The sequence below is a fragment of the Portunus trituberculatus genome, chromosome 22 (assembly GCF_017591435.1).
Source record: "Portunus trituberculatus isolate SZX2019 chromosome 22, ASM1759143v1, whole genome shotgun sequence".
Taxonomy (NCBI): Eukaryota; Metazoa; Arthropoda; class Malacostraca; order Decapoda; family Portunidae; genus Portunus; species Portunus trituberculatus.
This window is the reverse complement of record NC_059276.1, coordinates 4,853,924-4,873,518: the sequence shown is the minus strand read 5'-3', so window position 1 is coordinate 4,873,518 and position 19,595 is coordinate 4,853,924. Positions and strand designations below refer to the sequence as shown.

Sequence of the window (19,595 nt, the reverse complement as noted above, 5' to 3'; positions counted from 1 at the left end):
TGATTCACCTGATATGTTTACGTTCCCCGTTAATCACAGAGACTTGTGAACCGATGGTATCTGATTGAGCAACAGATAAAAGAAAGTACATGAAGTGCATTACTTAAGTACGTGGGGAACATACAGAGGACAGGAGAGTGAAATGAAGGCAAACCAATGAACCAATAAGCCAGCAGGTGGTTTAGTTCATCGTCATCATCAGCATGTTGCCTAGGGCGGTGAGGGGCGGCCAGGGACTGGCCTTCAATGTCCTGACGAGAGCAATGTCCAGGGCAGCGGCGCAGGACATGCAGGTTGTCCACGATGAGGAGAATATGGAGTTTTACATCAAGCTAGGGCAAGGTGCGTATCCCTTGTTCCATTAATTACTGACAGAACCTGTCACTATCGCTTGTCTAATAGCACTACCGAGTAACTTATTCCTTGGCATTGGCCTTCCGTGTCATGCATATTTAGGTATTTCAGTAGAACTGGGAGTGACTTTTACTTTGCGACTTTGCCGCCGGATCTGGTAACTTGGTAGTTTCTTACAGAAAAAAAGTTTGTTCCCAAAGTCGCGGAAAATTGCGGTGCAACTTTGCTGAGTCCGACTTTTATAAACATTTGCCACTTTCGACTTTGCTATTTCGAAATTCATGGTACGGCAAAGTTGCAACTCGGTGCCGCAACGTCAGCTGTATTTCAGTAATGTTTATGGCAGGTTATGGATATACAGCCGATTTTTTCTTAACGTGGTGTTAGTAATTACTAATACCAATGTGGCTGTTTCTTGGTGCTAAGTTAGTAAGAGGAAGCACGACATGGGGTTTGCTATTGGTACTTACTGACACTAGTGTTAACATACATAACATAAATAATAGGATAACAAAGGGCCACCAGGGCCCATCTAGGTTATCCTGTATCAGTCGCACAGCGACCTCGTCATCAGTACTTAAAGATACACTTACAAGTACACAATACATTATATACTACGTAATTCTAAATATTTGGCCCATTAACAGGGCTAAGTCCTGCAGCGAAATCCTCTACAATTTGTGGTCCCCATACATGGAGATCGTGTTTAAAAATCTGGCTAATAATCTTACAATATGTTTCTTACAGATGACATTTTTCGGCAATTTTTTTTTTTCAAGTAAGGATCCCAAAATGGGGATCATCAGTGAAATTAATGAACTGAATGAAACCTAACCTAACCTACCAAATCTTGCTTACTGATGAAAATACTTAGTTATGTTGTTTGACTATTATCCTGTTTTTGTTCTTGTTACAGAAGATTTAGATAATATTACAAATATTTCAGGGGAAATTATACAGATTTCCATTTTGGCCTTTAAATAGATCTTGTCCATCACTGTAGTACTGATTGACGAAAATTGTGATGTATTTATTCCAACCCTTGATAAGTAAACACCTAATGCCATAGTGTTTCAATCCTTAAGTAACCCTGTGGTGATGCTACAACACATCACTAAAATTGTCCATATTACAGCAAAATGGAAACTGAGAAATTGGTCTAAATAAGAATCTTGCAGCTTTACTGACCTGACCATTCCAAGATGGCCACCAGGGCCTCAATAGAACTCAGTCAACCTTGGCAGTCCTGTCACTAAAAACCTAAGGGTCTCTTGGCCATTAACTGTGCAAGCTGACCACCACTGTCACCAGGATGTATAGTAACCATGATTTATGTCTCCTGTACATTTCATCAACCTTACTCATCCATCCTACAAGAAAACCTGTGGCAGGCCTGTGAATCTCTTGAGAACCTTCCCTAATGAGGTCTGTCATAATCAATGGTTGCTTGACATTCTGAATCCTGATAGTCAAATCCTATAGAACAACAATTTTTTTTCAATGTATTTACACATCCCTTGTCCCTTACTTCCTCCAGCACTTGTCCAGTTTCTCATGCATGCAGTATGAACACAAAAGGGGAAGTGTAATAGTAAATCACGATAAAAGAAACGTGCATGGTCCCAGAAGTCACTGATGCCAAGTTTAAAATTTTGCAGACAAGGCATACTTGCAGTATGACATACTGGACCCAAAGACAAAGGCAGTTGACCTGCAGCACACAGTGGTCCCTGAAGTGTTCAGAGGACAGGGAATAGCTAAGGTCCTTGCAAAGGTACATATGACTTGCTTCATAGTTTTAAGGTGTGATGCCAAGCTATAAGCAGCTATTGTGATGTCGCTTAATACTATAGGCATGTCATACTACACTGACATCTTCCCCCAATACATTCTATTTATGGTCTTATTCACAAACACTTAAGCCTAAAGTGAAAAGACAGCCAATCCTCACAGATAGCAACTCATGTGACACAATGACAATACTTTGCAGTTTGTAATCAATGCAATGCTTACGACAGAGCTAACCCTTTCTCTCTTTCAGGAGGTGTTTGAATATTTCATCAGTAAAGATCAGCAGATGAAGCTAACTTGCTGGTATCTCCAGAAGTATTATAAGGATAACCCTCTACCTCATTATACAGAGAAAATCATTCAGTCTTAGGCTCCTAGCAAAGGTTCCTACTCAATGTAAAGGGAAAACAGTAACTAAGATAGTTTTTGTTTAAACTACAGGTAATGTTGAATAACTTAGATAGTTTTTGTTTAAACTACAGGTAATGTTGAATTAAGTACTATTGTTACAGACATAATTTGCTATAACACTGCAGTAATAGAATTCATGTTAGTTAATTATTTATTATGACATTGTTATTTGGGAACTGAAATGTTAATATGAATATATTCAGTAGTGGTTCAGAGCACTTGATTATGCAAGAGAGGAACTGAGAGGAGGAAGGAGACTAGAGCATGAATAAAGGATGGTTGTGCTGCAATTTCCTGGCTACAGTACTCGGAAACAACTGTCTCTAACAGAAACTAAATAAAGAAGTAAAGTACTTGGTAAAAAAGTGTCTTAATTGTATGTTACCTCCTAAATTTCCTGATATGCTAAGATAACTCCCTATTCCTCTAATGAAGAAAGAATTACTGTATAATGAGAAAAATTAGGTGTACTTGAGTGGTCAGCTTACCTGTGAATACTGTCATGCCTACAAAGTTTCTCTCTTCTGTAAGAACAGGTTTTATTAGTGGTTTGTGTGGAACAGTCAGGCTGTTTGCCACAGCTGCCTGACTCCTTATCCTGTTCAGAAGGTAACAGACCAGGAAATTAAACAGGCAAAAACAGATCAAAATATTTATGATAAATGCAGTCATCTTTTCTTTGGCTTCCACGATCCACAATATATATATTCTAACATGTTTAAATATTTTACCAACAATATGCATTAATAACACAAAGCTGAACCTTAACCGAATGTCATAAATCAAATAATACTGTACTAATATAACTTTTTAGAATTCCAAATCATAACAGTAAGTAAAGTTGTACCTCCTACTGCTTCCTCTATTATAACAGTAACACTCATAACTGAATTCACACAAGAAACAACAAATTTTACATTCAAATTTGTGCAGTCATCAAAAAATTTAGTTTTATGTGAGGCACAGTGAAGCAGGAACCACGGACCACCCAAAATCAACAAACAATACCGATTACAATTTTTGGTATAAATCCTATGATGCTCCAGTCACAAGAGAGCCTCAGATTTATAAGACATGGTCAAACATACACCAAATGTTAAGTGACAGGAGGAGGAAGAGGTGCAGGTGTGACAGTGAGACCCGTATAAGATAAGAGGAGAGAGTATTGATTACTTTGAACCCTTTGACAGGTATGGCTTCCCCTAAAGTTAAATAAAAATAGTCTTGTTTAAGTAAAGAGCATCACCTTGAAGGAAGCCCCTGACACTACAAGGAGTGACAGATGATTCAAACCTTCCAGTGGCAGCTTTACTTTTCTTCAGTAACATCATGAAGAGTTACTCAAATTAACACATTATATTGTTGTTACCTGAAAAAAAGGGTTAAGAGTGTTGATGAAAAATTACAAGAATGGAGGGCACAAAAAGTAAATATATTTTTATCAACCTTAAAGGAAGCTTAAAAAGCATTAAAGTAGACATTTATAGCAATCCTTGTGATTTGACAAGGAAACCTTATGATCATGTTTGCTGCAGAGCTGGTCTAAGCAATGCTCTGTGGCTCCTGCTTCCCCACACTGATTCATGCCAAGGAAAATTGTGCCAATAATATATGGTACAATTGATCACAAATACTTGAATAACTACACAACAAAGCTGCTGATTACTATTCACTGAAGCTTTAAGCTCAACAGTACTCTTGTAAAACATAAATGCTTTTTCAGACAAACATGAATTTGCCTGAACACACATTTTGATAAGTTGCAATCATGTCTGAAGACATTTCTGCAAATACCGAGTAATATATAAATATAAAACATAAATACCTTGGTAATTAAGTATAAATCAACAAACAACACTTATCAATATCCTAATTCTCTCCTGGAATAATAAATAACTTTGTCACTATGCACCTGTGGGTCGTCATCCCGGCGCACCAACACCAATATCACACCAGCGTATGCAGTCATCGCACCTCCAACTCTCTCAGCCTTCGTTGTTATTGTGAATCTCAATCTTAGGGATAAATCTTCCATACTGCCAAAAATATATTTATCTACATTCATTTGCTGCCACCATCGACTGCAAGCCGTAGTGAAACGAAGGAACCAACGAAGGCAAAGATTGGCCCTTGTTGCCAGCACCATGGATTCTTGATTACACATAGTTCATTCAGATTAACTTGACATATAAGCCCTGCTCCCTTCCACACACCAGCCACCATTCAGACACATATGTTGGGTTAGGTAAGATAAAAGCATGCCACACTCAAGGTGCACAAGTGATGGGCTGATCCTGCCACATAGCACTGAGCAGAGTAGCCAGTTTCCTTCTCTGCTGTCTTTAACATACTCAGTCATTGCTGACCAGGACCCACTAGTGGCAGGGTGAACCTTGAAGTGGCAAGGCTCCCCAGAAAAATCTTAACAATAAGCTGCAATTAGCATGCACTGGTGAACCCTGCACTGTTACATCTGGTTAGCACACACTGGTTAACACATGTGTGTCCTTCCAAAAATAGCCAACAGCAGCAGTAGCATTGTAGGGAATGGAGCAGCTTAGTCATTCACTAACCCAAAGCATGCATCACAAGTTCAAAAGAAGAGTTGATGGACTCATTTAATCATTAAGCTTAATTAACCCTTTCACTGCTACACATTCTTTCTCATTATCACTTACAACTTTTTTTGACACTTACTTTGTACTACAGTCTCTGAAGTAGTTCTGTAGCCTAGAAAAGACAAAATTAGTCTCCTATTCTCTATTTCTTTACAATGCTCTGAATGGTAACAAAGGACGACCACAGCTATAAAAGGGTTAAAGGGCTGAACAAGCACAGAATGGAGTTTGGAGTGGGAGAGGTGGAGGCTCTACTACTGCAGCCACCTCTGGTGCACTCATGAATGAAGCAACACACCAGAGAGATATACAGAAAATGGATAATATATCCAATCAAAATTACAAGAGGAAAAGAATCAGAACTCATAATTTTATGAGCTGGTGATATTTAAGACAGAACCACTAGATAAAGAGAAAATAGTGGAAGTAGTTAGTAATCTAATTGGCAAAGGAGACAGAGAGATTGAAAGGAAAGAGATAACACAAAAGAAGGAAGAGGAGGTCATTCACTTGCATCATCTGGACAAACTATGGTAACGAGGTTGACAAATTCACGACAGCAATAATCAGAAGTCCAACAGTTACACCAAACCTTGAAGCGACGGTGAAGGAACAAACACCAGCACTCGTGAAGCAACATGCAACACCACAATAGCAAGGTTGTGTCTCATAAGCAGCAGATAAACAAACGGTAGTGCTTACTAATAACCACGGCAGGTAACGCAATAAATGGCCTCCAACAAGCACCAGATTTCACATCCAATAAATTATGGACTTCACATTGAGGATCAAATTCCCTACGCCATGATCCACAAGTGAAGATATCTATGGTTAAAAATGCCGATTTTGAGCCAAGAAAATGCATTAATGCAAATAAACATCTTTGTTGCAACCTGACACCTTTTATGAACTTATGAACCAGTGAAATAAAATACCTTGTACTTATTTCCAGATGCTATCCACCTGTGTATTTGATTAGACCGCTGGAAACATTAAGCCACCAAGAGATAGCAGTGCCAGAATATACACATATTTGTATAAGCCATTCAGATATATCTAGTTACTTAAGTAAAGATTATATTAGCATATCTCATAGTGAACACTGTTGTATATGGCCACTTTCATTCTCTGCTCCAATGAAAGAGATGTGAAGTATGTTAAATATAATGATTCTGTAATGATACAAGTAGCACAGCGAACAGCAAGGGGCTTCAAGCACTTCACTATTCATGTGTCTGTTCATGTCACCACAGGCATCATAGGAATGATCAGCAAAGAGCTATGACATGACAACAGATCTGAAGCAACAACAGCTAGGCAAATAAACTCTTATAGTCAGAGGGATGGAAAAACATACTCATTCCACTGTTTGCGATAAAATGACGGAAAGGGCAAGTCTCGTCCTTAGCTTCATAATTACAGAGTTGTCATGCATTCTACTCACACCAGTGAAAATAGTTGAGTCTGAAGAAAATAATTTCTCTCTCAAACTCTCTTTCTCTAGCATACACACTCACTCAGTCCTTATGTGTATATTTCATGAAGAGAAGAAATATTTTGGCTATGCACCAAATCTTGCCTAGCCCACACCTGCTTAGGACACCCCACCATCCGCCACACAAACACCACCACACAGGCAGACAGAGGCTACAAAACCACCCTGTGTGCCTCACTGGAAAAGGTAAGAACTGGACCCATTTTTGTACAATAAAAGGAATATCTTCATCCTTGTAGATTTGATGGATCTTGTATCTTATTGTATGTGCTTAATCTGATTCTGTGATCCATATTGTGATGTATCTAACTCATACATACAACAAACAACATTCATCTTATTCCTTGCCCAGAGAACCTTATATTTCATAGACAAATTGGAGAATTTGTCCAGAGAATCTTATATTTCTCTAACAAATACAAGGAACAACATTTGCCTTGCTCTTATCCCAGAAAACCTTACATTTCATGGATAAATATGTGGCAAGTCATCTGATCTTTGGCAAACCCCAGGGTGAAGATAAAACTTTTGGCTCACCACACAGCTTACTTACTATGGAGTGACGTTGTTTCCTCACAAGCACTACAGTGCAGTACTGTACTAAGCTAAGTGTGTGCCGGTGCCTGTGGAAGGGACAACATTGTGTACCATCAATAGCTCCCATTGAACACCGGCGTTCTGCTCTGTGTTGCTTCAGGTGCTTCCTCTGCTTGGGATTCTTCCTCACTATAAACAAAACAGAAAAGAAAGCAAACAAAATTAAACTTTAAAATGAAAAGTAAAACAGAACACATAACAATAAAAATATAGAAACTTTCAAATCCATTAGTGCTAGGAAGTAGGAACCCTCCCCTGCCAGGTTCAGAGACTACCTGATTTTTAAAATTTTTTTTATGCAAGGTGAGCCCAGATAAAAAAAAAAGGGCTCACTTGGGTGCCAGCTCCCTTAAAGCTCAAAAAAAAAATTAGCCGAAAGTTTGGGACAAATGGCTTGAAACTCCCTCTTAAAAGAAGTTGAGTCAAAGGAAGATGGAAATACAGACACAGGCAGGGAGTTCCAGAGATTACCAGAGAAAGGTATGAATGACTGGGAGTACTGGTTAACTCTTGCATTGGGGAGTTGGACAGAATAGGGGTGAAAGGAAGAAGAAAGCCTTGAACAGCAAGGCCCATGAGGAGGGGAGGCATGCAGTTGGCAAGATCAGTAGAGCAGTTAGCATGAATATAGCGATAAAAGATAGCAAGAGATGCAACATTTTGGCATTGAGAAAGAGGCTGAAGACAGTCAGTCAGAGGAAGGGAGTTGATGAGGTGATAAACTTTTGATTCCACCCCAACCCCCCCCAAACATGTGAAGAGTACTCCATACAAGAACGGATAAGGCCCTTGTACTGAGTTAGTAGTTGGAGTAACGAGAAAAACTGGCAGAGACCCCTCAGAATGCCTAACTTCATAGAAGCTGTTTTAGCAGATGAGATGTGAAGTTTCCAGTTATGATTATAAGTAAGGACAGACCGAGGATATTCAATGTGGAAGAGGGGGACAGCTAAGTCTTATTGAAGAAGAGGGGATAGTTGTCTGGAAGATTGTGTCAAGTTGATAGTATAAGGAATTGAGTTTTTGAGGCATTGAACATTACGTTTTTTTTGCCCCTATCAGAAATCTTAGAAAGATCAGAAGTCAGGCATTTTGTGGCCTCCCTGCGTGATCTGTTGACTTCCTGAAGGGTTGGTCGTCTCTGAAAGGACAAGGGAAGATGTAAGATGCTATCAACAGTGCAGGAGTGGATAGGGCAAGAAGTTTGGTTAAGATCATTAATGAATAATAGAAAGAGAGTGGGTGACAGGACAGAACCCTGAGGAACACCATTGTCAATAGATTTAGAAGAACAGTGGCCGTCTACCACAATAGAATAGTCAGAAAGGAAACAAGATAAAGTTGCAGAGAGTAGGATAGAAACTATAAGAAGGCAGTTTTGAAATCAAAGCTTTCTGCCAGACTCTATCAAGAGCTTTCGATGTGTTTAACACGACAGCAAAAGTTTCACCAAAATCTCTAAAAGAGGATGACCAAGACTCAGTAAGGAAATCCAGAAGATCACCAGTAGAGCGGCCTTGATGGAAGCCATACTGGCGATCAGATAGAAGATTGTGAAGTGACAAATGTTTAAGAATCTTCCTATTGAGGATAGATTAAAAAAAACTTTACACGAGCAAGAGATTGAAGCTATAGGGTGGTAGTTTGAGGCATTAGAGCAGTCACCTTTTTAGGAACAGGCTGAATGTAGGCAAACTTCCAGTAAGATGGAGTGGTAGAAGTTGATAAACATAGATGAAAGAGTTTGGCCAGGCAAGGAAGGTGACTTCAGTGTGCAGAGTTTGGAGAATAATTCAATGTACTTTTAAAAGGACTCACTGCTGGCAATCTTTGTGCAAGCGCTGGAAGAATTCAATATTTTTGTATTTCACCTAAGTGAACAACACAACAGCATGTGTTGAAGTCTTATACTATTCATCTGACAGTTTTAGTGTAAGTCCTGCTCTCCTGGACAAGGGAGGGTCATATGACACATCATTGCAAGAGTAAACAAAATAATTAAAATGAGAGAAGAAAACAGTATTTCCTTTAAAATGGAAACTAAAACATCAAACATCTTTAAATTTAAAACAAAATCATGCTAAAGATAACCAAAGTAGGCACACATTTGAATTAGTAAAAAAAAAGATAGCAAAATTCAATCAAACAAACACTGCAACACTCCATGCAAAGAACTGCTACCAGTGAAGGACACAGAGACAGTTTCTTACAGTCTTACAAAACTAAGTTCCCTTTCAGAAAAGTATCCAGATAAATGTCTGAATTGTATTTTATCCTTGCTTCTCAAAGAATATGAGTTTCTTACATGGTGAAATTTAGACTGAGTTTCTGTTCAATATCTTCTAGTGGAGAGACGCAGCCTGTCGGGAGAGCCTCCTCATTTTCTTCCATTGAGGGGGAACTGCAGTGTGGAAGAATTGGCTGGTGAGTAAACTTTGGACAGTGCTGAGAACATGTGTAAAAAACGTCTTATGGGAAATGCAAAGCACACTCAAAGATCTACAAATATCATCTGAATCAAATGCAATGTTTAATTGGTTAGTTGTTGAACTGAGAATAAGCAGTTAGGCAGACAATCATGATCATCTCTTGTTATGTCAAACCATCACAATCTCTCATTAATGCACTCCATGTGACAAAGCAGATGTGAGGCAACAACAGCAGACTGATTAAAAACAAATCACACTTTACCTTACCTGACCTCACCATCACCAAGTCTAACTGACAAGCAGCTTTGCAAAAAACTCAACACAAAAACAAACTCTTCATTCAAAAGCCACAAGCAAAGGATACCTGAGTGAGGATTCTGTGATGGAGTCCTGTGTGTCCTTGAAGCTCAGGTCTGCAAGGTCCTGTGGCTTCAGGATCAGCTGGTCCCTCATCCCTGGCTGCTCCTCCCCAGCCCCGTCACCCTCCCCTCTTGCAGCAGGGAAGGACGCCACCCCCACATCAGCATTAGTGGTGGTGATGGTGGTGGTGGTGGTGTTGGGGGTGGTGGTGGTGGAGTCCATGACAGCAGTGGATTGCAGCTGGTCCCCTGTGACGCATACACCTTCATCCTCACTAACTGTAATTCATTGAAATTCTGTTGTAGATATTAGTAAAGATTACATACATTCCAAACTGTATCTTAATAGTTTATCTGATGTTTCAACTGCTGCCTTTGTGAGAGTAAAGATGGAAAGATAACAAGTTAGAAGATTAAGCACTGAGACACCTCTATCATTTTGTAATTTCTCACCACCAAAGTTCACCCTATTGTCTAACATTCACACAGTGAAGCATGGCAAGCAATGCCTCCCTCACCAGTGGCATCGCTGTGGAACACCAGGTGGGCAGCCGCTCCATTCAGGCTCTCATGTGATGCTGCATCGTCCATGGTGCCGCCACTAGCCATCAGGTCATCCATGCCATTAGTGGTGGAAGTGACCCCGTTAGTGCTGTGGGCGCCCTGCACCTCCTCTGCCACCTCATCCAGCACCCCGATGCTGCCGCCTACCAGGTCTGTCTGCCTCCTGGTAAGCAAAGGTGCATGGGATGCTATGCTGGCTTTGTGTCATGATATTGTTAAAAGAAAATATGAAGACACGTCAAAAAGTGAAATTCTGTCTGAATCAAACATTCTTATAATGAGATTCAATCATATCTTTTATATCTTTGGCAACTTTCACTCAGTCTAGTACAGGGAGTCCTTGGGTTACGACGTTGATCCGTTCCTGACATGCGTCGTAACCCGAATTTCGGCGTGTCGGAACATTGGAAAAAAAAAAAAAAAAAAAAAATCTTACCTTTATTCCTTTGGTTGGCTTGCACACTGGAAGGAGGCATTGCAAGGGAGAGAGAGACAGGCTTATTGTGTAAAGGAAGCTGTAGAAGGTGCTGGAGATACTGGGGCTGGTGAATCAAGAGAGGCAGAACCTTCAGGTGCTGGAGATGCTTGGGCAGGTGAGTCTGGAGGTGAGGCAGAACCTCCAGGTGCTGGAGAAACTGGGGCAGGTGAGCCTGGAGGTGAGGCAGAACATTCAGAAGGCGCTGGAGATTCTGGGGCAGGTGAGTCTGGAGTTGTAGAGGCAGCTGAGGTAGAGGGTACAGGATCTGTTGCAGGCCTCTACCTTCTTAAAATACTGCTCCAGGTTAGTCTGAACAGAGAGCAACCTCTTCTGATCCAAGATCTCCTTGTAACATTGCATCAAATCCATGATGCCTCTGGAAACCTTAGTGAATCTTTCAAAGTTGGGATCCATAGCCTCAAAAGTTGCCAACGCTTGATGCATCTCGGCAAAACCTCTTGCCAAGCCCTGCCTTGTGAAAGCCCTAGGCTCTGGGGTGGGTGCTTCTTCTTCCTCTATGATCTGCTTCTCCAGTTGTATCAGGTCCTCAGCAGATAACTCCTCTCCATGAGATTCCAGCAGCTCTGTAACATCATCAACCTCCATCTCCAAATCAGTTTCCTTACTCAGGGCAACAACATTCTTAATAACATGCTGAACTGTGTCCTCAAACCCATGGAAATCACCCACAAATTGAGGACACAGTTTTTCCAAACACCATTCATGTTTGTTTGCTTAACCTCCTCCCAGGAATCAGCAATGTTCTTCACGGCATCAAGGATGTTGTAGGATTTCCAAAAGTCTTTTAGGGTCAAATTCTTCTTGGTTTCAGTTGCCTGTAAAGCCATAGCAATTGTCCTTCGGAGGTAGTAGGCCTTGAACGAAGCTATCACTCCTTGGTCCATAGGCTGTAACAGGGCCGTGGTATTAGGTGGAAGGTAAACCACCTTGACATTAGGGTTAAAGTCTCCCAGGTGGGCAGGGTGTCCAGGGGCATTGTCCAGCACTAGCAACACCTTAAAAGGGATACCCTTGGAGGCCAAATACCACTCCACACTTGGCACAAAATAGTTGATGAACCAGTCCTCAAACACCGCAAGTGTCACCCATGCCTTCTTATTTGCCTTCCAAATGACTGGTAGTTGACTCTTCCAAATGCCCTTGAGTGCCCTTGGATTTTCAGCCTGATACACAAGCAAGGGCTTCAGTTTGAAGTCGCCAGCAGCATTTCCCCAAAAAGTAAAGTTAGCCTGTCCTTGCTGGCTTTATGACCTGGTGCTGACTTCTCCTCCTTGGCGATGTAAGTGCGGTCAGGCATACGCTTCCAAAATAAGCCTGTCTCATCCACGTTGAACACTTGATGAGCAGAATAACCCCTCCTTAATTATCTCAGCCAACGCTTTAGGAAATTCACTTGCTGCTTTCTCATCACCACTAGCAGCTTCACCTTGCACTTTAAGGTTATGGTAATTGGCCCGAGCCTTAAATCGCATAAACCAACCCCTACTAGCCACAAACTCTTCACTTTCTCTTCCTTCCCCCTTTTCTTCTTTCAGTGCCTCAAACAATCTTTTCGCCTTCTCCTGAATCACCATAAGGCTCACTGGAATACGCCGTTGATTTTGTTCTTCCAACCAAAGCACCAATAATCTTTCCATCTCAATAATTAGACCACTAAGCTGCTTGGTTATCACTGTCGCTTTCATAGAAGCAGATCCTTTCACATGTTCCATAATGCGCTCTTTATCTTTGATGATGGTAGCCACACTGGAACGACTAAGGCCAAGCGACCGGCCAATGTTTGTTGGTATTTCTCCCTGGAGCCATAACCAAGAGAGAGAGAGAGAGACTGTGCAAACAACCAAAATGGCGAATGTGCAGAGACTTGAGACGCCGTCTTCCTCGCCCTACAACCACAACAAAGCGTATTCTTCCACCGCGCGCCCAAAACTAGTTCGTGTTTGTTTACGTCGCTTACGACGCTAAACCACGTAAGGCAGAATGACGTCTAATATTATTTTTTATGTTTTTATGGGCGCATTCGTAACCACGAAATGTCATAAGTTGAGACCGTCGTAACTCGGACTCCCTGTACACTGAAAAAACAGCATATGCACACACACACACACACACACACCACGTAGTGTAGTGGTTAGCATGCTCGACTCACAATCGAGAGGGTCCGGGTTCGAGTCCTGGAAAGCGGCGAGGCAAATGGGCAAGCCTCTTAATGTGTAGCCCCTGCTCACCTAGCAGTAAATAGGTACGGGATGTAACTCGAGGGGTTGTGGCCTCGCTTTCCCGGTGTGTGGAATGTGTTGTGGTCTCAGTCCTACCCGAAGATCGGTCTATGAGCTCTGAGCTCGCTCCGTAATGGGAAAGACTGGCTGGGTGACCAGCAGGAAACCGTGGTGAATTACACACACACACACACACACACACACACACACACACACACACACACACACACACACACACACACACACACACCCATACACACACTACCCACTGACCTTGGTGAGTCGAGGAGCATGTTGTCTGTGGAGCCCCGGATGCTCTCCACAGATGCACGAGAGAGGCGTCCGTTGGGCATGAGCTGGCTGCTGCTCAGGCTCACCACGTCCTCGTCAAAGATCTTGTACCTAAGTGGCCCAAAGAGATTTGGTAAATCTTCCCTTTTTTTTATTTTTGGTTGGAGAACTAGAAACTAAATACATTGCACATTGCATGCATCAGAGTGGACTGTCTGTCCACACAAAAGGATAAGCTAAAAACTCCTATACCATTTTCAGAACAACTCCACATTACCACAAGACTGACTCTCTCTCTCTCTCTCTCTCTCTCTCTCTCTCTCTTAATAATTGCAGCTTACTATGTACCACCACATCACAAGTCTCAGAATAAGTCAAATAGAGTGTCAGCATCACATTTCTGGTGTTGGTGCATGTCTCAGTGTGGGCCACCTCACATCACACACAACACTGCTGCCTCACTCACTTGAAGCCGTAGGGGTCGTCCATGAGGGAAGCCTCGTCATCCTCATCCTCTGGGGACACATAGACCACTTCCAGCCTCACGGTGCCCTCCTGCTCCGACAACACCCGCACTGCATCACTGTGGCTCACCTGTCAAGCAGCAATACACACACACTAATTCAGATGCCACTGGTGTTGTTGTACTTCTAACATATTCCATCTAGCCTATTTTTGTATCCTTTAATAAAGAATATAAAATGATGTTTTGTTATTATTGTTACTTCTTGTCTCTACAAAATGTTTACTAACACATACATCATTACCATGATTTATATTAGCAATTATATCTTTGTTATTTTTTCATCACTACATCATTATCAATTAAGCTTTCATCACATCTGAAAATCAAGGGAAAATGTAACAAAAGCTTCAATTAATTCTGGAATCATCACTATCTATATCACTCACAACAAAATACTTCCTGGTTATCATGTAACTGCATCACTATCAGCACTTACAGACACTAGTACACTTGATGGATATGAGCAAACCTGAGACTACTCCATCCTGTACCTCCTCATCACTAGCATTCACTCAGTCATCTTACACACACCCACTGGACTGACACAAGGCTCACTCAACCCACCTCCTTCAGGGATATCTCATTCACCGAGAGGATTGCGTCTCCCACATAGAGGTGACCTGCACGGCCGGCAGGGGTGTCAGGGTGGATGACGGAGATAAGGACTGGAACGCCGTGCTCCCTCCCACCCTGAGTGTAGAAAGGAAGGTCACTTCTGAGATAGGAAGGGTTGGTGTGGTGACCAGAAAATAGACTGGCAGCTGCCAAATTATTTCAAGAGGGAGATTGCATAACACATCTACAGTTTTACATTATTCCTTTTAAAGCTTTTTCTTCAAGGATCAACACCTGAGCAGGCTTTTTTTCATAAGGTTTTGTATCCTTAGACAAGTGACCTAACATAAAAAAACAAGAGAATGAGAGGTGGGGAAGCTCCAGACACTCACAGTGATGGACATTCCCAGGCCCTCATGTGGAGCTTTGTGCAGGGTGACAATCCTCCGCTGCTGCTGCTTAGTGGGTTGTGACATGCCGATGCCATTAGCCACTGCCACGCCGCACCTCTCCTCCTCAGGTACACTGGGAACCTGCTGGGGAGTGATACTGTACATCACTGAATGCCTCAATGATCTTGTTAACATACTCCTCCCTCCTGTAGGTGTTTCCGTTCTTCTTTTTCTTTCGTCTTGTATACCTTTTGCTACACTCATTCATAAGTCTTACAGATAAAGTATTTAGCTTTCTCTATACACTAAATGGCTTTCTTTTCATCTCAATTTTAACTCAGAACAACACCTAAATTTTCTGTCACTTAATACACTACATTCCTCAGTTAAGATGATGCACTGGTAAATTGTGACATGCAATACGTCAGAAGTCAGTACAGCAGAAAGTGATGGAAAATATGGAGGTTGGTGGAAGAAGATATGGACCTGTGGGGAGTGAATGAGGAGTTTGCACAAGACATAAGAGAGTGCAAGAGAGGAGTCATTGCACATCCGACATAACTGTGATGGAAAAAAGAAAGACAATAAAGATGAAGTAGTAGTCAGAAGAGTCAGGCTAGCAAGAGGACTCAGTACTACCTGTGAGGGATGGGTGAGGCGACTCCTGCAGGCACGAACCACTGTCTTGTGGCGATGAAGGTGGATTTCAGCCTCTAGTTGTCGCCACAGCTTGTCATGCTCTTCTCCCCTCAAGTCCCTCCCAAGTAGTTGAATTTGTTGTATTCTGTAGTGAAAGAGTGTTGCTTTAGATTCTAACATGAAAATTATAATGTGTGGTTAACTTTTTGTATCCTGAAGTGATGCAGTGATATTTAAGACTAAAATATGAACACACCACTAATGAAAGCAGCAAAGAAAATCCAGTGCTATAGATTATATGAAAAATGCACAATATAGCTAAATTTGCTTGCTGAAGTGAGATAGTGACACCTCAGACTATAATATGAAGACCAATGAAACCCCACAGCAACTCAACTCCCTCAATACCAGGATAATGTTTTCATATTTATTTTGTTTACTATTTGGTGATTTTAGACAGCTTTAGAAACTTGTATGGGGATTAGAATAGTGAATACTCTGGCCATTACTCTTCTGACCTCCATAGACAGTTCGTAATGTAAAATAAAATTGTTTAATCATGTCCAAAACTCATGGTAAAGAAGCGTCCCAGTACTGAAGGAGTTAAGGTCATGCTATCCCACACAACCTTGCCCTGTCCTCACCTGCTGGCCAAACTAAACCAATGAAAAACCTCAGGGCAACTTAAGATCAAGTCATCCCACTGGTCACCACACAACCCTGCCCTGCCCTTACCTGCCGGCTAGCTCTTTGTCGAGGTACTTGGCCGCCAGCTTAGCCCCATACAGTTCTCCCTGCAGGCTGAGGATGAAGCGGCGCAGGGAGTCATTCTCTCGCCTCAGAATGTTTGCCTCATGTGTGCCAATGTGGATCTTGAGATTCTCTGATCGCTGCTCTTCCAAATCCTTCTCCTTCAGGACAGATGAAGTGGTTTAGAGGTGAAGTGAGATAATAAATACATAAGGAAAGATTATAAGGTGAGGGGAAGTGGATAAACAAGGTGTGATTAGTTGAGTTATGGAGCTACAACTAAATGATCATATACTGCTGGTTAGGATTATGAGTGAGAGAGGTAAGGTGAAATGGACAGATGAGATAAAATGTGATTAGTTGAGTTATGGAAATACAACTAAATTATCATATACTTCTGGCTAGGGTTATGCGTGAGTGCTGCCTAGCCCAACAAGAACCAGCATGAGCCAGGACTTAACCCACACCCTATAGCTTTAAGTTGGGTAGAGCAGTACAAAAGTCATCCAGTAAGGTAAAGTGCTAGGTGAGAGCAAAGAAAGTAAAGTGACATGTTGAGAAGGGATGGAACCTCACCTAGTCTATTGCTTCCCATCAATCTTACAAATGGTATACGTAAGGTGAAGGTAAAAATTCTACATGTATGGTGAAGGCATAAATGGTCTCAAGGTGTTTAATTCAGTTCCATTCTGCTTTGAAAGTTACATGTACAAAAGTGTTATGTACTGGAACATGAAGACCATTTTCTGACTCTACAAATGTCTCACTAATCTCCAGCTAACACTTGAAAAATACTTACAAAATTGTCCTGGTTGATGCAGCACAACAAGTAAAGTTACTATAATATGGTAGACAGATGAAAGCAGAATATGTCCACTACTACAATAAATCATCATAATTCCTCACTAACCAATAATAATGACAAAACACACACACACACACACACACACAACTGAACAATGGTCAACACAAATTAACCCAAAATAAACATCTTATTTGTTCCCTATATCTTTTTAACTGATCTACTTTCTTTAAGTCTTATTTCTACATCAAAGATAAAAGCAGCTCTCGGCTCACCAGTCTTTCCCTGATCTTCTCTGAGTCCTGTATGTGGGAGGAGCCACCAGTAGAGTGAAGCTTGAGCTGACTTGAGTGGAGCTTCATCAGCAGCTCTTTGTTTTCCGCCTCACACACCTGGCGGAAGGCACGACCCTCCGCACATTCATGCCGTAGGTGGACCAGCTCTGCCTGGTGTCACAGGAAAAATTAAGGTGAAAATATTGTGAAGCACTTTTTCACTCTCTCTCTCTACAACATTTCCACTCACTCAGGAGCTACAAACACAAGCCTCCATGCCTCACCTCCAGCTTGGCATTGGCCTGGAAGATGGTCTGGGCCTTGTGTGTCAGCTGGGCAAAGCATGATGACAGTGCCTCAAGCCTAGACCGCGCCTGGCTCTGAAAGTCCTGCTCCTCTACATCATAGTGGTCAACCTCACCTGTGGAGGGATAGAAGCACTGAAAGTACTAAATTTAAGATGTATCTGTCTCCTCTATCTGCACAATGTTAATAAATGTTTGCAAGAAGTCACATGACTGCACCACTACAGTATTACTAGTAGTTAAAGTAGTAGTAGTAGGGAGGCAGTGATGTAGTGGATAACATGGTGAGTGAGCGTGGGCTTGGGCAGACATCCCCACATAGGTTCAAATCCCACCAAGTGGGTATGGCCTTGATAGTTTGTCATCTTGTTGAGTGGTTTAAAGTTACCTACATGTCACCATGATACCCAGGTTCTAGGTGGTTACACCAGAGATGCACTTGGGTGGTGGTATGGCCCCTACTATTGGTACCACTATAAATAAAATTGCTTGTGCCACTAATGGATGGAAGTTTAACAGCATTTCCCATGGTCTTCAAGTATACCTACAGTAATGTATGAATAGTCTTGTCATTTTCTTACAGTACTGAATGCAGCATGTCAAGTACATTTTTGGCTACATTCACATCACACTTATGACCACTCATTTTTCCAAAGTGTATTGCTCCCTGATCTGTGCCATGTGTTGTTGCTGCACACCTGCTGGTCACTGCTAGGTCCACCTGTACAGGCAGCACCAAGTGGCATGCAGCACAGCTGTGAGTGACAGCCAAAGTTCACATCTGGCTGCTTCACTTGCATTCTCAGAGTCAGTGATTGATAACAATGTTGATAATTTTCATTCAATTTTGTGTATATCATTACCTTGGTATAAGTAAAATCATATTAGAATGTTTTCACTTTATTTAGTATATACCATTTTTGTGAAAGAGCTACAAGCAGCTTACACATTGTGGCTATGCAGAGGGAAGCAATGGTGACACTCATAACATTTGTCATGGATGATGCACAGTAACACAATACTGTAGGAACAACAAGTAAGGACGCCCACCTGTGCCCGAGGCTCCCTCACCACGTGCCTAGCCTGCTGCCCGCCGCCACGCAACACTGGCTGTCACCATAACAAACCAAGCCTTCCTACCGTACCCCAGCCTGCTCAACCCTCAGGCACTGTGAACCATTCATCCACTGACAGGCCACACACTATGTCAACACAACCTCCACGTCCATATGTCTGTCGATAACTTAGAAAAAAAGAGCAGTATATAAAATGACGACAGCCTGGAGCCAGCCTCGCAGTGGTGGCCTCACTTCACTGCCAGTGCTGGCAAGGCGGGGCACTGATGGGTCTGCCGTGTCCGCTATCACGCCCAGACTTATCTTACCTATCAATATGTCAAGGTCGACGAAAGCCTTGTCGAATTCCTTCTCTAGTATGTCGAGCCAGCGGAAGGTGACGTGTGTGGCAGCCATGACACCTAGGCAATCAGCTGGCTAGGGTAAACAAACCACAAGAGACCGCCTTCAATGAAATTATTCAATCCCCCCAACTTTGCTCTTTTATTGGCAATTCTGGGAAAAAAAATATAGATTGGCTATAATGATGTTATTTTATAACCATGCTGTTCATTCATATTTAGATCAGTCGGAGGTCAAATTCACTACTCTCCAACGTCACTTTAATAATGTACTCGACAAATCAGTATTGCGTTGTGAGGTTTTATA

General features: G+C 41.9%; 2 protein-coding genes across 6 annotated transcripts; one reads left to right on the top strand and one right to left on the bottom strand.

Moving 5' to 3' along the window:
- Positions 1–43: 43 nt before the first annotated feature.
- On the top strand, positions 44–2,921 carry LOC123507411 (protein NATD1-like). Its single transcript, XM_045260239.1, has 3 exons — positions 44–342; positions 2,013–2,128; positions 2,396–2,921. The coding sequence occupies exons 1-3, from the start codon at positions 204–206 to the stop codon at positions 2,513–2,515; spliced, it is 375 nt and encodes a 124-aa protein (XP_045116174.1). The 5' UTR covers positions 44–203; the 3' UTR covers positions 2,516–2,921.
- A 273-nt stretch (positions 2,922–3,194) lies between these two features.
- Positions 3,195–19,371, bottom strand: LOC123507410 (Golgi-associated PDZ and coiled-coil motif-containing protein-like). Of its 5 annotated transcripts, none has more exons than XM_045260234.1 (14): positions 19,256–19,371; positions 17,851–17,987; positions 17,567–17,737; positions 17,289–17,297; positions 16,475–16,650; positions 15,740–15,884; positions 15,101–15,244; positions 14,718–14,843; positions 14,094–14,221; positions 13,610–13,738; positions 10,573–10,781; positions 10,060–10,333; positions 9,572–9,667; positions 3,195–7,395 (listed from the first exon to the last, which is right to left on the bottom strand). In XM_045260234.1, exons 1-14 carry the CDS (start codon positions 19,341–19,343, stop codon positions 7,320–7,322), a joined length of 1,908 nt encoding a protein of 635 aa, XP_045116169.1. In that variant the 5' UTR covers positions 19,344–19,371; the 3' UTR covers positions 3,195–7,319. The 5 variants fall into 5 exon arrangements, with proteins under 5 accessions (XP_045116169.1, XP_045116170.1, XP_045116172.1 ...); XM_045260235.1 differs by having other exon boundaries at positions 15,101–15,241; XM_045260237.1 differs by lacking the exon at positions 9,572–9,667.
- Between the last annotated feature and the right edge of the window lie 224 nt (positions 19,372–19,595).

What these genes read in the sequence shown, in the direction of transcription:
- LOC123507411 (XM_045260239.1), top strand. Translation starts at nt 204, where the DNA reads ATGTTGCCTAGGGCGGTGAGGGGCGGCCAGGGACTGGCCTTCAATGTC. An exon ending in TTACATCAAGCTAGGGCAAG is followed by an intron (nt 343 to 2,012) that starts GTGCGTATCCCT and finishes AAAATTTTGCAG; the next exon opens with ACAAGGCATACTTGCAGTAT. An exon ending in TAGCTAAGGTCCTTGCAAAG is followed by an intron (nt 2,129 to 2,395) that starts GTACATATGACT and finishes TCTCTCTTTCAG; the next exon opens with GAGGTGTTTGAATATTTCAT.
- LOC123507410 (XM_045260234.1), bottom strand. Translation starts at nt 19,343, where the DNA reads ATGGCTGCCACACACGTCACCTTCCGCTGGCTCGACATACTAGAGAAG. An exon ending in CGACCTTGACATATTGATAG is followed by an intron (nt 17,988 to 19,255) that starts GTAAGATAAGTC and finishes ATCCCTCCACAG; the next exon opens with GTGAGGTTGACCACTATGAT. An exon ending in ATGAGATATCCCTGAAGGAG is followed by an intron (nt 14,222 to 14,717) that starts GTGGGTTGAGTG and finishes GCTGCTTGACAG; the next exon opens with GTGAGCCACAGTGATGCAGT.